Raw genomic sequence first — 17182 nt, 5'->3', positions numbered from 1 at the left:
TAGTATGTCTCTGGTTTATAGTTGTTTGTTGATGTTGATTTTTACTTTATAATAATTAGTCTTTTTTCTGGTCCCTTTTTTAGATTTTCTAGATTCCTCCTATGAGTGAGACCATCCAGTATTTTTCTTTTTCTTTCTGGCTTATTTTGCTGAGCACGATCCCTTCCAGCTCCATCCATGTTGTTGCAAATTGCATGAGTTTATCTTTTTTGATTGCTGAGTATTATTCCATTGTGTATATGTACCACATCTTCTTGATCCAGTCATCTATTTTTGGGCATTTGGGCTGTTTCCATAGCTTAGCTATTGTAAATAGAGCTGCTATGAACATAGGGATGCAGGTGCCCTTTTGAATTAATGTTTCTGTGTCCTTTGGATAAATACCTAGGAGTGGAATTGCTAAATCATATGGAAGCTCCATCTTTAGCAGGAATCTTCACACAGCTCTCCATAGTGGTTGGATCAGTTTGCATTCCCACCCAGCAGTGCAGGAGAGTTCCTTTTTCTCCACATCCTCGCCAACATTTGTTGTTGCTATTTTTTTTTTTTTAATATGTGCCATTCTCACTGGTGTAAGATGGTATCTCATGGTAGTTTTGATTTGCATTTCCCTGATTACAAGTGATGCTGAACATTTTTTCATATGCCTGTTGGCCATTTGCATTTCCTCTTTGGAGAAGTTCCTTTTTAGCTCTTCTGCCCATTTTTTGACTGGATTATTTACTTTGTTTTTGTTCAGTCTCTTCAGGTCTTTATAGATTTTTGTGATCAGTCCTTTATCATTAGTGCTGTGTGCAAAATTGTCTCTTTGTTTTGGTTACTGTCTCTTTTGCTGTGCAGAAGCTCTTTAATTTTATGTAGTCCCAGCTGTTTATCTTTACCTTCACTGTCACTGCTTTGGGTGATGAGTCTTTAAAGATGTTACTGAGGTGTATGTCATGCAGTGTTTCGCCTATATTTCCTTCTAGATATTTTATGGTTTCAGGTCTTATGTCTAGTTCTTTAATCCATTTTGAGTTGATTTTTGTGCATGGTGTGAGGTAGTAGTCAAGTTCATTCTTTTGCATGTAGTGACCCAGTTTTCCCAGCATCATTTATTTAACAAACTTTCTTTGCTCCATTGCATATTCTTTGCTCCTTTGTCAAAGACTAGTTGACTGTAAATCTGTGGGTTTGTTTCTGGATTTTCTATTCAATTCCATTTGTCCATATGTTTGTTCTTGGCTCCCCAGTTCTTAACATATGCTTCCATACAGCAATGCTGTTTTCCACCTCAAACTTCATGCTATTAAAATGTTTAAAGAACTTCATCAGAAGAAGCTTCCTTTGTATTGAAGGCTAGCCTGGCTGTGTGTTTGTTTTAGGTTTTATTTATTTTTTTTTTTAATTTCTGGAACCAAAGGTAAAGACCTGGACAGATTTACCAGTGCCAGCATGACATGGTAGACTATTGCTCCTCTCCTCCCCCTTCCTACCTCCTCATATTCTCCCTCCCTCCCTCCATTCTTTAGATAATTTGGTTTGCAACACTGTGTATTTTAGGGGTACAGGTCCACACCTCTCCAGAGGTATTTTAACACACCCACTGCCAAAGTACCCCTAATCTTTCACTAGAGTTATTGGGCCCCTTCCTTTTTACACCATCCCTTATGGTGGCCTTAATTCTGCAGTCAGATTTCTGGGGCTTATTTTGTGTGTTCCTTTGTGTTGTTTCTTTATATTATACATGTTGGTGAAATCATCCAGTATTTGTTTTTCTCCTCTAACTTCTTTCACTTAGCATAATTCCCTCCAGTTCCATCTATGTTGTCACAAATGGCAATATATCATCTGTTTTACTGCTGAGCAGTATTCCATTGTGTATACATACCACATCTTCTTAAACCACTAATCTGTCCTTGGGACTTGGGTTGTTTCCATAACTTAGATATTACAAATAGTGCAGCAATGAACATAGGAGAGCACATATCCCTTTGAATTAGTGTTTTTGCATTTTTGGGAGTAGACACCTAGGAGTAGAGTTGCTGGATCTTATGGTAGATCTATTTTTAATATTTTGAGAACTCTCCATCCTGTTTTACGTAGGGACTAGACCAGTCTACATTCCCCTCAACAGAATATGAGAGTTCTTTTTTCCCCACACTTGTTTCTGCTCTTTTGGGTATGGGACCTCCTCATGGGGGTGAGTGCTATCTCCCTGTGGTTTTGATCTGCATTTCCCTGATAAGTGATGATGAACATTGTTTCATGTGTCAGCTGGCCATCAAATGTCTTCTTTGGAGAAGTTTCTATTTAGCGCATTTACCCATTTTTTTAATTGGGTTATTTTTTTTTTCTTTTTGTTGCATTGTATGAGTCCTTTGTGGATATTGGATATTAGCCCCTTGTTGGATATATAATGTGCAAATATTTTCTCCCATATTTTGGGGTGTCTTTTTGTCTTAATGATAGTTTCTTTCACTGTAGAAGCCTTTTAGTTTGATGTAGCCCCATTAGTTTATTTTTACTTTTGTTTTCCTTGCCATTGTAGTCAAGTCCTCAAATAGATCATGAAACCAGTGTCCTGGAATGTTTTTCCTATGTTTTCTTCTATCTTTTCTTTTTAAACTTTTAAAACCATTTTTTATTAGACAAACTAAAACTTGGATTAAAAGTATAAATATATCTAAAATCTGAATATTTCCACTTATCTTGAAGTGATAAAGAAGTCATTTTCCTACTTGATAGATTAAGCAGCTAAAGCCCAGTGAACTTTTGTGTTTTTGTGTGTTTGTTTTAGGGATGGAGAAGGAGGCAGAGAAGACACTACAACTATCTCCTACCTTCCAAGAGCATCTCTTTGTTCCCTGACTCCTGTCTCTGTAGACAAATCTAAGAATACAAAAGGCTATATGAAGACTTTCTATCTTGATCTTTCTATATGAGATATATTTGCATCATTTCATGGAATTGTTCTTTAAATCTTGTTTCAATCTTCATATTGAATTGAGCTTAGTAAAACATTCTCTTTAATCATCTATCTTACTTTGCAATAATCAGTCATCTGGCAGAATTCAGCAATAGTTTTTTATGGATGTATATATATGTGTGTGTGTGTGTGTGTATTTATGTACTTATTTATGCCTTCCTCATATCCTTCAAAAAATTTGACCTCATAAAGTGTCAAAAAAAACCCAAAAAACCTAAGGGTACTTCTTAACTTCCTACCTTTACCCTTTTATGTAATTTTTATTGATATCCCCAAAATGACCTTTTATGCAGAATTCAACATTTCAACAGATAAACACAGACTTTGACCTGTCTTACAGTGGTTCTGCCAGCCAACAGCTCAGTGGACAGAGCCAGTAACTTCACCTTAAGGTAATGCCTGTGCAAGCACTTAAATGCTTCTAGTGTATTGTGTTTTAATTCTTTTTAAAAAATAATTAGCTATTAGAACAATGCATGTGTTATTAATACTTGTCATAATAATTCTCACACAAATTAACATAATCTGTTGACCCAGTTCTACACACTGTGAATTTATCTTAATTTTAGCAACAATTTATAAAGTGGGCACTTTTATGATTTCATTGAACAGATGGGAAAATTGAATCTTAAAGCAATGTAATAACTTTCCATTGCTACCACATGGCTATAAGATGAAAAAACTTGGGATCTGATAGGTAAACAAAAAAATAGTAAAACTTCAGTCTGGTTGCACATTCATTTGATGAACCCGATAATTGAGTGTTTAATTGTGACGAAAAGTAGGAAAATTTGCTCAAGCATATTGTTGAAGGTAGCATTCAAACATTGTAAGTAGAAGTGATACTCATTTTGGTTCCTGAAAACTGAGCTTTCTTATGTAAGAATGTTTTTCAATTTTTGCATATGCAAAATGTAGGTACTTTTTAGGAATTATTTGTGTAGTAGATTGGGTGCTTACTGGCTTCAACCTCATGATGCCATGATCTTTTGAGCTTAGTGTTGGAGTTCCTGTTAGTATGTACAGATGAGAGTCCTCTAGTTCCACAGCAGGTAAGAACCACACCACACATAGTGAAGCATACAAGCTATAATATATTTTCATAATATAGAACTTTAAGGTATAGTAATCAACAGTGGCAAAATATTTGTCTTTGACATTATTTTTGTGAGATCCAACCTGTAATTGAGACCAGAGAAAATAGGATGGAAAAACAAATCCATGAGACCAGGATAAAAATATCATGAACAGCAAAATATGTCTGAGTATTTAAAACCGTATAGAAAAAATAAATTAGATGAACAATTGTGTAAATATAAATTAAAAAAGATGACATTCTTAATAAATAAAGTTTGCTATTTACATTTTTATATATTGCTGAAAGACTTAACTTAGATCCATAAAAACACATAAACAGGAAAAAATAAAACCCAAAATAGGAGCAGCAAATTTATGCGCGTGAGGTACAGAGAAAGGATTGGAATCATGTTTTGGTTTTGGTGTTTAGATTGTTTTCTGTGTTTTTTTTTTTTTCTTTTTTATATAGTAGGCCAGTAGAATTCTCATGAGAACAGATTTTAAGCACTTCAATGGAGAATCATTTTTTTTTTGGTAGTTTCCAGAAGGTGCCAAACAGATTTCAACATCATTAATAATTAGAAATACCCATAATAATTATAACAATAAAAAGGTATAATATGATACATAAATATGGAAGAGCAGTTGTAATATGAATACATTTTCTCTAGACGAGATCACAGTTTTATTTTGTAAATATTACATTTAAGTATATATATACACACATATATGTACAACTATATATACATGTGCATATATATGTAAATTTATATTTATATATAATATCTTTATATAGATAGATATCTGTGGACAGGTTATTGATTATAGAGACCCAAGAAAGCAACTCAATAATCGCTCAAAACTCTCCTCACTGACTGCTGGTGTAGAGTTTAAGAAGCCCCGAGTTGTTTACACTCAGAATGTCCTATCTTCCCTTTATTGGAACACTTGATGTGGAATTTTAAGTCAGAGAAGTGATTTTAGGAACTCCCTTCCTCTATAAAATTGGAAATGGCCTGGAAGTCTTGAGTGGAGAAGAGTGAACTGGCTTTTACACTGTAGGAAGTCATTGGCTTAATCTAATTATAGAGCTAGTCAAGGCCAGAATAAAGAGGAAAATCCAATTTCCCTAAAATGAATATTCTTAAACAGCAAGCCTCTCTCTTAAAGCAGATTATAATCCAGGAACTCCAGCTTTCTGCTTGGACATTTCCAGCGAACATTCCCTGTCTTTCTGAAATGGCCCATGGGCCGGTGCATTCTTGAAAAATAACCCCTGGACTTTGTGTCAAGCCTCAGCGCTCACAGATTGCCACAGCCCGTGCCAGACCTCAGGGCCTCACAACCCCCTGCCCTCGTACTGTGAGGTAGGTAAGTAGTCGTCTCCCCCATTTTGCAGCTGGAGAAACGGAGGCAAATGGGGAGACAACTTGATGACTTGTTCCAGGTCACTGAGCAAATGGCTGCCTGGGGCCAAGAATTCCAGGTTCTTATTCCAGGGACAAAAATGCCTCTCTGGGCTACTGTACATTTGTTTAAGAAACAACAACAACAACAACAGTTACAACAAATAATTGGTAGAGATTTGGCAAAAGTTGACTAAATGAAGAAAGTAGGCTTGTATTTATTCACTAGTTGGTTTTGGGGGGTTTGCAGTTTGGGTGGTTTGCTTTGCTTTGTTTTGCAAAAGCTATGGGAATTACCTGTTGGTCATGTAGCAGCTTTTTAAGAAAGTGGACTGTGCTGTGTGATTCTAAGTGCGGTCTTTGTAAAGCCCAGTGCTCTACTGGTAAATACAAACATTTCAGACTGTGAAAAGTACATCACAATATGTCCCCTTGGAATTAGGTAAACCAATTTCCAAGCCTCCCCCCAACTCCCTTCTACCACTGATTTCCACCAGACAGACAAAATATGCCTCAATAACAACTACTACTTATCAAAGGGGGAAGATGTCATATTTCCACTGTGTGCAGAGAGTTAACAGTGTTATAAAATTCCGCTCCATGTCTCCTCCTAGGGAAATCTTTCTTTATGCTTGTGTCTACCTACCTGCTCAGTCTTCTGAATAAACAATTTCCTTTAGGAGCACAAAAATAGGGTCTTTATTAGCTTTTGTTTTTAATCATGCAGGTTTGTTCCTTTTCATCTTGTCTCCTATGACTCGCTACCTGTACAGCTTTGTCATCTTCAATTTCTTGTTTTCCCATTTGAAGTAGTTCCAAAAAACAACCCTCAAAACTGTCAACTTGAATCTATAGTTCCCTTCCTTCCTTCCTTTTTTTTTTTTTTTTTAACACAGGCAAGACCTATAACAAACAGTTACAACCAAGTTAAAGCGAACCTGGAAGGGAGGTAGTTGGAATCTGTCTCAATGAATTATTTTCAACAAATAGCATTTAAGCATTGGCCAAGGTGGAAACAGGTCAAAAGGACTGTCTCGGTGGTGACTCTGCACACTGAAGCCAGGAGGGGCAGCAGGTACCCTCCATCTTCAAGCTCTACTGTTGATGATCACTGATCTCTCCTGAACCCCAAGTCAGCCACCAAAATGGACTTCCCCAGGACTGTCTGCCCTGAAGAGGTGGTTGGCACAGAATCTGGGGGTAATGCAAGTCCTCTAGGGAGACAGTGAGGATTTTAACTTGGAAAGGCTTCCCAAGACCGGGCTTGGAGAACTGCCCACCTCCTCTTTTCTCTCTTGCTTATAACATGGTAATACTTCTTCAGACCCAGAACCCCCAAGTGTTTCAGGGCCCCTGAACTGCTGCTAGACAATAGAGTTTCAGAGCTGCCGCCTTGTGAGTATTCCATTGTCCTAAGCAGGAGATGATCCAATGGATGAGACTGTGAGTTTATTTCCAGAAAGAAAATGAAAGTGGGATCATTTGTATTGCACATTGTAGGAATGGAGCTGACCTTCTTGTGCTAAGGTTTGAGAAGGGCACCTGTGAATTATACCTGCCACGTGGGCAGAGGGCTGGCCAGCAATTAAGTCGCTCTCTTGCCTAGTGTCCTTGGCAGATATGAATTTGTAACAGGTTGAATGATGGTAAGGAGAGTGGGTGGATCTTTGCTCAGATGGGCTCAACTCAATCTGTGGCTCTGTGGAAGTCAGCCTCTGGGAAACTTTGCTCAGCCCAAGTGGGGGGGGGAGAGATGAGGGTGTTGGTGGAGAAAGAAAGCAGATGAGGATCAATTTCAGGGACGGTGGTGAAGGTCTTCAGTGGCTCTGCCACCTCACCACTAGTCATGTCCTCTTTGGGTCTTTGAGACTTTTTTGCACTATTGGCTGACGCTGTTACCTTTCTTAGTCTGTAGCTTCTAAGCTAACACCACACAGGTCACTAACTCAGCCAGGGCAAGAGAGAGACTTTAAGAGTTGGCAAGAGTTGAAAGATACAGCAGAGGAGTAATGAGATGCGATCAATTCTATTTCCATAATTTGGAGGGAGCTAAGGTTTGGCCCTAGTGACTACAGAAGGGAGAGAAAAACCTGCCCTGAATATAAATGAAATATGAGTTTCTAAGGAGGAAACAAAGGGTTTGTGCCTGGCCTTAACAGTGGTGGCAGTCTCTCCCTTCTGGAGCCCAATTTAGGTTTGTAAGATGGAAAAAGCAAAGTAAACTCTGAGCACTGCATCCTGATTGGTGGGCACCTGTGCGAAAAGCACCTGGAAAGATTTCTTAACAGCCCACAGGTGGCCAATAGATGTCTTCTCAAGTGTTCTTGACCAGCAGGTAAGTGCTGTTGCCAGTGACACAGTAAGGTTTTTGCAGTTATTTTTGGTCCCTGTGGAATCAATCCCTGTTGATTCCAACATTACCTCGCCTTGGAGGGTCAGCACTCATGCCTGGTCTTTTCCCTTCCAGGGCCAGTCTTTGTTGTTGTCTGTCCTAGACTTGAGATGACCTGGTTTTCAGCAATCTTTTTTTGAGACATTCCTATCTCCTCGCTTTCTTAGTTCCGGGTCTCAAAAAATGTCAAATCCATTCCCTCCCCCTCATTCTGTGTTAGTCTCTTCCCAAATGATTTCATAGGGTCGGTAACTGACTGAAAAGAGTGAGAGAGAAGCCAAAAAGAGGTGGGTGCTTCCAGGTGTGTTTGACTAACTTCCTCTTAACTTTTGGAGGCTGAACATGGGAGAGAGGGACGGGCACAGCAGTAGCTGGAAGACTATCAGGGCAACGGGATGACCATGTTGGGTTGTTGGGGACTGAGGCTGCGAACTCTTTGGCTTCCTTCAGATGGCCCTCTGGAACAGTCTGGAGTGATCATATCCAAGATGCTGCTCTGTTCCAGAATCATAGATACTCAAAGCAACAGTGAGGTCCTCAGACCAGAGCCTCCTCTAGCCTGCAGAGTGAGAAGACTGGGACAACGGTAATAACTCAAGGGTTCCTACAATTTCAATAATCTCGGATGGCTCCAACATCATAGACATTTAACACTGTTCCACTTGATTATAAAATCTAACACTGGCTTCGACATTCTGGACTCAGTGAAGGTTCCAGCATCTCAAGTCCCTTGACTTTTTCCAGGGGGAAAAGTCCACGCATGGGGGACTCCTCTTGCAGAAGGGCTGAGAAGTGAGGAGCTATGGAAAAAGTGTGGGTCACTTTTAAGGCAGACTGTTTGGTTGTGTGGGGTTTTTTCTAACCTAGTCCTACCATCTTGGGGTACTCAATGTATAGGATAGAGCAGCAGGAAAAGTAGCAGCAAATGTGGTCCCAAGGCAAGATTTGGGGAATGGGTGGGTTCTGGAGGGATATCATGGCCTCAAGCAGGGGGCTGGTATAATACCTTGACATGGAATCTTAAGCCATTTCCAGCTTGACCTCAAACCCTGGAGTAGGGGTAAAATCCCTCACAGCAGAGGAATGATTGAGGGGGGGGGGGCTTTGCATACCTTGGATTCTTTACCTTTTCTTGGGTCCTACATCCCTGGAAGGCAGGTGATCAGAGACATTTCACTTCCAATCCCAAAGAACTGCACAACTGTGCAGGCCTACGTATTCCAAGCCTCAGGGTGTGAGCTATCTTGGCATCTCAACACTTGGTCTTAGCAGTTTGTGCAACTCTCTTTCTCCCAAGGACAGTGTTGGCTAGGAGCTTGGAAAAGGAAAGTTTGCTCCAGTATCTCTCTGCTCAGTCTCCAAAACTGCCCTCACATGCTGTCTGCATGGGTGTGTATGCATGCATAGGTACTAACCACAGAGATGCACACTCCTAGGTACAGAACTTGTTTCTTGCTGTGGTCATGTGGCAAATGGTTAGAATTTTAGGAGGCTCTGGGACTGCACACTCTATGTGCAATCCACCTAAGACTTTGGGATGGGATTCCATTCCATCGTTCGGCAAGGTGAGACTTGGTTCATGTGCCCCCACTTAGTCCTTCCTTGGAGAAATTAAAGGCAGACCGGTTGGGCGCTAAGGATCCCTGGTGTGGAGAGGCCATTCCGTTGAGCAGCTGACGGTGAAATCAATACCAAAGGGATGCAGGTCCTGGCGCTGGGAATTCTTTGACAGCTCCTTGGCCTTCCTTAGCCATGATTGTATCCCCGGAGGTCTTTCCGGCTGTGTTCTTGGGCCTGGGGGTCCCGACAAGCACAGTCACCTTGTAGGTCACAGGACATAGGGAAAGGGGTGACCTGCAGAGACAGAGAAGAGGTGAGCCACATGGTGGGACTAGAGAGACAATTTTCAGAATGTCAGGGCAGGGGTCATCATTGGATTTGTGGGGGCAGCAGAGTCAAGTTCAAGCTGTGACTTGTGCTTCTCACTTAGTCCCATGACAATTTTTACTATGGCAATTATAGTGATTTCCATTTTCAGGGGGGCATTCACTAGGGGCCAGGCAATGTGCTCAGCATTCGCTAAACAGGAAAATGCTGAAAACTCTGACATTGAGGCTGGGTACCAAAACAATCCCTGATGCTCAGAAAGGGGCCAGTGTTTGTCCAAAGTCCTGGGGGAAAAATCTGGTTCTTCAAGTAGGGCAAGCTACCTCTCTCTGGGCCTCAGTTGCATAGCCGTGGAGCTGATCAACTGAGACCCACCTTGCAATGTGAACTCTCAGGGTGCAACAAAATCAAGGGTTGGTTAAGGGAATTGTCCAGTGGAAGATCTCTTATAGGACCACTGTGGTGATCCAGTAAAATAAAGGTTGTGAAAGTATCTTCGGAGAACAACTCTGCACATATTGGCAATTCTGATTTGGGGAAGCCTTCAGGAAAACAACAAAAGCATGTCTCAGCAAGTTTCTTCCAAGGACACCTGAAATCTTAAGAGTTTGTGCAAAATCTGGTAGAAGGATCTCAGGAGCATATTTCAGCATCAGAAAAATTGAAAGGTATGCAATGTTTATGTTTTGATATATGTATGTGTTGAGAAATCTGGGGGAAGGATAAAAGGAAATGAAAATAAATCTGAAAATTGGGGGAAAAGGGAAAACTTAGAGGCCTGAATTATTTTAGTTTTCAGTATATCTTTTCACATGCTCAGTGACCTTGGGCTGGCTTTCCCTTCTAGAAACCGATAGAAAAGCCCAGCAAAGCAAATGTCTTCCCCATGCAGCAGATAAGCTGTCTTTCCAAAGAGCACAGTGCAGTCCCTGCCTGAGCCCCAGCCTGGGCGACCAAAGTGGATTTCACCTCATTGCATCATGACATTTGCATACAGCTTTCCCCAGAGGGTCCCCATCTGCGCAGATGGGTTTAATGACCTCATTCGCCTCCTGCCTGGACAGGGTCTCCAAGTGCTCAGTCTCAGGGAGCATCACTGTCTTTCTAGCTCATGGACTCACTTGCCATATCTGAGGCAGCTTCTCTGTCTCATTGCCTTTCCTCCCCACTCACGTTCCCTGCCATTCCCCCTCCCTCCGAACCGCTCTCTGTTCTGCAATTTTGCAATAACTTAAAATATGGGAATTTGGCCTCCTTGGTGGAGCAGGAGTTAAGTCTCAGCTATTGCCAGCCACCAAGGCCTGAGTTCACTCCCCAGCCAGGGAGCTGACCCACATGGTGCAGCAGACCTCTCCTGTCTCACCCACTTCTCCCCTCAGCAGTGTATTTCAGTAGATCCACTTGTTCTGCTCCCCAGTCTGTCTCTGGTAAATCCTCTCACGCCCTTCACCTCTGGCCTGTACTCCAGTTCTTGCATGCATAAGTAAATAAAAAATATTTTTAAAAAAAAATTGTAGGACTGAACAGGGGACTTAAGGAGAAACCCCAGCTCTCTTTCCTCTTTAAGTGTGACCTTGGGCTTGTGACAATTTGAGCCTCAGTGAATGCATTCATTAGATGGAAAATAGTGAAAGCACACACCTCTGGAGGCTGTGATAGGGATGAGGGTAAAACTGCTGGAAAACACCAAGCGCATGGAGCTTGATACGTGCTCAGTGCTCAGCCATATCTCTATTCTGTGACCCTCTCTGACCCTTTATTAGCATTGCTGGCTAATGCATCTTTTTCTTTTATTTTTTGACATTTTATTTTTTTAAAAAGATTCATTTATGCATACAAGAACTGGGGTACACACCAGAGGTGTGGGGGGTTAGAGGATTCACCAGAGACAGAGTGGGGAGCAGAACAGATGGACGGACTGAAATACACTGCTGAGGGTAGCAGCGGGGGAGACAGGAGTGGTCTGCTGTGCCATGTGGGTCAGGTCCCTGGCCGGCCAGGGATCGAACTCCTGCTGCAGAGACTGTGGACAACCTCACAGTGCTGTGTTCAACCCCTTGCACCACCGGGAAGGCCCATTTAACTTAGATTCATTGGTGCTGATGCTGTGGTAGGCAGCTTACATCTTCTCCATGCACTCCCTATCTTCTGTTTACAACTACCTGCTATTCCCAATTCAGGGCATTTGCTACCCAGCCTCTATGTCTTTGTGGAGGCTGGGTCTTCCAATCTAGATCATTGTTCTGCAACCTCTTCACTCAGAAGATGTTAGAACTGGAAGAGACATAGAGAAAGACCTTCCCATCCTAGTGGGAGGGCATAGCCAAGTCTCAGTCTGACAAGTGGGGTCTGGAGAAAAGAGTACCACATGGGTTTGGGGGCAAAGCCTGGGTTGGCATCCTCATTTGCCTCGTATCTGCTGGACAGTTTTGGGAAAAAGTCCTTTACTGCCACAATCGTTAGTTTCTACTCTGTCTATTGTAGGGTGATTAAAAGAATACTGTATTGCATAGGGTCATGAGGATCAGAGAAGAAACATGTGGAAGCCCCAGAGTGTGCACATGGAATCAAGTTCCTCACAGCTCTGATGTCACCATCTGTGACACCTTTCTGCCTGTCTCCCCCTCCCAGATACGGGCAGAGCTCTGTCCGCAGCTCACCCATCCCTTTATCTGTCCCCCCCTTGTCCCTGCCCACATCCCCACATTAGAACAATCCAGCTACCCCTCATGTTGTCTGCACAATTTTCCCCCCTAACTCCTCCCGTTGGGCTCTACAACCCATAGGTTCTCTCAGAATAAAACCCAAAATCCTCTCCACAAGTTCAAGGCCTCACATGGTCTCACCACCACACACTTCTCACCCTCAGCTATGTCTCTTCTTCCCTCACTTCCCAGGGCTTGTTGATTTTACAGGTTCCTCAAATACCATTAAAGCCCTTCTACCCTCACTGCTTGTTCCTGTTCATTCTCCAGGCCTTATCTCAGGCACCACGTCCCCCAGCACAGATCTGACCACAGACTATAGCATCACCTGCCTTTACTCCACTACATCCCAACTGCAGACCCTTCTTGGACGGACAGACTTCTGCACGTGCACATGGCTCAGGAGGGGGCCATGAGTGGGGAAACACATGAAAAACACGCACACGCCTACCAAATACAAGTCAGGGAGCCCCTGCCCTTGCACCCACTCACTGTGTGACTGTACAAGTTACTGCCTGTAGCGTCAGTGAATTAACAGATCTTTTACGCCACGAGCCTCTGTGGCTATCGCCTGTGGCCTTGATAGTGTTGATGCAGAGGGTGCTTGGGAGCGGGGGCACCCATGCCTGATGGTGGACACCTGGAGCGTGGGCACGGGCATATGGAAGTGTGCACACCTGAGCCTGGAGGCTGGGTATAAGGACTAAGGGAGGACAGCGTGGGATGATGGCTACCAAGAGCACGGGTGACTACAGAAGAGTTGAGACCACGAGAGAAGGCCAGAGAGCACCCAGAAAAACCATATAGAGATTTGGAGGGGGGCTGGGTGGCTCAGATGCCTGCCTGCCCCACAGCCCCCCTCCTGCCCAGTCCCTCCCTGCCTCCTTGCATGCCAGCTTCCCTGCCTGGTGTACCTGGTTCCCTGAGAGAGTATTAAAGCCTGAAAAATCCACTGAGGGCTCCAGGACTCTCCTTTATCTATCTGCCTGAATCGATAGTGAACCTTCTCTTTGCTAGACTTCAATTTACTTCTCATACATTAGGATTTGATTTTAATGATCTCTACCTTCCCATCTCTGAAAATCCTTAGTCTGAAACAAGCAGAAGGTAACACCCTGGCCAGAAACTTCCTAGAAAAATAGGCTTTCTCCAGGAGCCCTGCCTTGCATGTTCCTTTCTGACACCTCCCAGTTCTATCCACTTCTCCAAAACCAGCAGCGAGCAGGCCCTGCCACTGTGAGCTGCTCAGGCCATCCGGCCATGCTGGTGATGGCGGCGTGTGTGGCCACCTTCTTCCCTCCCAGAGCCAGCCCAGGCAGTTTCAGCATCTTCCCCCAAGGTTCCTCTGGACCCTCTGGGAGGGAAACCCCATCAGAAAACACCACGTTCTAGAGGTCTGGTCTCAGTGGCAGATCCAGAGCCTGCTTGTTTCCACCGCATGCTTATATACTCAGCCCCTGTACCGCACCCTCGCCAGGAACCGCAGAGGGGACAGATGGGCTCAGGTGGGCTCTCCGTGGAGGCGCCACCCAATGCGGGGCAAATCCCTGGCAGCTGTGCTCATCAAGCCCTGTCTGTGAGAAGAGGGCGTCGTAAAGATCTCACAGGGTCCCAGGGAGGAGTCAGTGAGAAGGTGTCTCCAACCAGCTGGCAGGGGACCCTGCACAGAACACACAGCCCTGCCCATCCCCTCTATCACCTGCCTGTTCAGAGTCCACTGGGGTGGGGGGCGGTTTCCTCAGGTCCCCACCATCCTCTCTGATCAGGGGCCTGAAAGTGGGAAGAGGAAGGTGGACATCACCAGGCTCCAGCACCTTATAGCTGCTCCTAGGTGCTGGGCGAGAAGGAAGCCTGTCAGGACAGGTTCACAGCAGCAAACACATGCTTTACAGCAGCGAGGCCCTCCATGAGCCAAAGGACTCCCACAGCCTCGCTCCTCGGCTCCGCACAACCTTCAGAAGGCATCTTTGTTAGTGTCTCACCTTGCACATGAGAAATCGCGACTGCAGTATGCTTCAGACAAAACACTTGCCCCAGGCCCTTCACTACCAGTCACAGAGAGGACAGCAGGATCCGAAACCCCGCTATGTGGAACCTATAGTCCCATCCACAACACTTCTCAGTGTTTTCCCCCAAGAGGCCGGTAGAGCAAGAAAAGGGTCTGCACCCTTTGCACAGAGAGGGAACTGAGGCCTGGAGAGAGGAGTCACATCCTGATCATCAGCTCTGAGTTGGACCCCCGGGTCTCTGAGTCCCCAAGCAGCCACCCACCTTTCTCCCAGACAGCCTCCTAAGAAAACCTGCCACCCGCAGCTCAAGCACATGGTGCCCAGTTGACAGCTGGGATTCCCAGCAGCATGGGCTTGGCCTAGTCCATAAACCGCATGGCCACCCACTCAGAGATTCTGTCAACAAGCCCAGGTTAATGATGGGAGGTCGGAATCCTTTCCTCTTTAACTCTGGGCTGGAGATGATGCTTGGGCACAGGGCTTTCTCCTGGGTGAGCTGCCCAGGCTGACACCTCCATGTGCATGTGTGAGCGGCTCAGGAACGCAGCCCAGGCAATTGCACCACCAGGCCCTGGCTGCAGGTCTTGTCTGAGGCGAGGAGACAGGCAGGGGCTGGATTCTGACTCAGACTCCACAGGAAGGTAACAAGTAAAGAGCATGCAGCAGGGAAAGCAAGAGACACCCTGTGCTGAAGCTCAGGAAACCTTACCTGCCTTCCTCTACTCCCACCCCTACCCCCCGGCCTGCTGTGGGACCTTAGGCAAGTCACTCCACCACTCTGGGTCCCACCATCTTTGGAATGTTGCTGGATGTCAAGTCTCAGGGCTCCCCTGTGGCTGAGCTTGTTGAGGCTGCGGGGCCTGTGTGTGGGGCACAGGGCAGGCAGCTGATGAATACAGAGGCCAGTGTGGATGTGGGTAGGTGGAGGATAAATGGAGAAAAAGCGTGGGCAGAGTGGAGGGAAGGGCCAGCCTAGATGAGAAGAAGACTTGGTTGATTCCTTGCTCTGCTGTTGACTCCGCGATACAATTAGGCCAGTTACTTCCTTTGGGGGCTGCAGTGTCCCTATAACATGGAGACAATAACAGTCCCACCACATATAACTATTTTGAGTCAAGTGTAAAACTCAAAGCCCTTAGCACACTGCGTAGGCTCCACTACGTACTCATTAAATGGTGGTGGTGGTGGTGACGATGTGGTGGTGATACTGACAATCAGGATGAGGGTGACAACTTTCTGGCATACCTAACTCCTTCATAGGAGCAAGCTAACATGAGTCTAATCCATCCCCAAGGAAAGACAAAGCTCCGCCCCAAATGCGGAAAGCTCAAATACTCTTGCAGCCAGTGACTTCTGATCAAGGAGGAATGAATTTAACCTGCTGAGCTTTTGGCCTGTGGTCTTTTCCTAATCTTTCAATTTAAGCAGACCCCTCCCCTCCCAGGAAGCCTCCCAGGATCTTCTGAGGCTAGTTCAGTGCTTAAAGTCAACCAGCGCCCCCACTGCCCTTTGGAGAAAGTTCAGTTTCCCTGCTTTGGTTTATAATGGCCTTATTTGTTCCTGTAGGCACATGTCCTCCTCCCTCCCTCCTGCACTGAGATCTAGCAGTACTCTGGAGCTGTTGTTTCCCTAATACACTCCCTTAGAGGCGGGCATTTACACGGACTGTGCCACTTGCCAGAAACACTCCTTTCAGCTGCATCCTTCATCTCTGCTCTTTCCCCTACTCCCTCCACCTGGGTAGGACCCACTACCCCTTTCACATCTCATTTCTAGTGTTGTCCTCTGTTTGACCCCCCTTACGGCTGTGTTTTCATTGGCCCTTATGATATTCAAAGTGCCCGACCACTGGACCACGAGACATGGCTGGGGCTGGGTCCATCTTGCTCATGGCCCAGCAGAGTATCTCAGAGAGTCAGAATATCAGTGTACACAAGAGTTGCGTGCTCTTGCCCTCATGGATTTGCATTCTAGTGGCAAAGGGGTAGGGACTGCCAGGTAATAATAAATACGTTTTATAGTACGTGTGAAAGTGATACATGTTATGGAACGAATAAAAAAGCAGAAGCCAAGGCGAATGGGTGTGGGTGTGCTAGGGTGAGGTAAAGTGGGTGGTCAGGGTGGGGCTCACTGGGAACATGACATGATGCTCAGGCAGACTTAGAGGAGGGGAGCAAGTGAGTCATGAGGATGAATAGAGAAGAATGTTCTCAGTCAAAGGAGCAGCCAGTGACAACGGCTTTAAGGTAGGAGCTGGCCTGGCCTGTGCAAGGGACAGCAGGGAGTCCAAAGGGCTGGAGTTAAGGGAGGGGACACACCATGAGTGGGAGGCGAGGTCAGCGAGTTCATGAGGGTGGGGAGAGCACCTGGGGCCTTGTCTGTCATTGGGAGAACTGGTTTTTATTCTAAGGAGTCACTGAAAAGTTTCACCTAGAGATTTCTCTAGGTGATGCTATCTGACTTGTTTTCCAAGCATTCTGGTGGCTAAGTGGAGGTGGTGGAGTCACTTGTTACATCCTAAACTCCCCAACACCCCACCCTTCAGCCTGGCCCACTCTGCTGAGCAGGCTGCTCTCTAATAACAACTATGATCACAAGCCTCATTAGTTCAATGGGCTACATTAGGGCCTATGTCCTTTCCCAAGAATCCAGAGTCCATTGTCCCCTAGATTTAGCAAAGAAATATGGCAATCCTACACTTAAACTCATCACTTAGGCATGTGACCCTGTGCTGGGAC

At 44.9% G+C, this 17182-nt stretch overlaps 1 protein-coding gene across 1 annotated transcript in view; it reads right to left on the bottom strand.

Annotated features, from left to right (window-relative positions):
* Positions 1 to 9589: 9589 nt before the first annotated feature.
* Positions 9590 to 17182, bottom strand: part of PAPPA (pappalysin 1) — a gene marked incomplete at both ends in the record, with an annotated part of 230926 nt that continues 223333 nt past the window's right edge. Inside the window, one exon of the mRNA XM_084237287.1 lies at positions 9590 to 9697. Within this exon, the coding sequence (XP_084093413.1) occupies positions 9590 to 9697 (108 nt within the window). The remainder of the gene's footprint in view (positions 9698 to 17182) is intronic.

The sequence above is a fragment of the Talpa europaea genome, assembly GCF_964194135.1.
Source record: "Talpa europaea genome assembly, chromosome: 7".
NCBI classification, from domain to species: Eukaryota; Metazoa; Chordata; class Mammalia; order Eulipotyphla; family Talpidae; genus Talpa; species Talpa europaea.
Note: the sequence above shows the minus strand (reverse complement) of the source record. Positions and strands in the feature narration are given on the sequence as shown.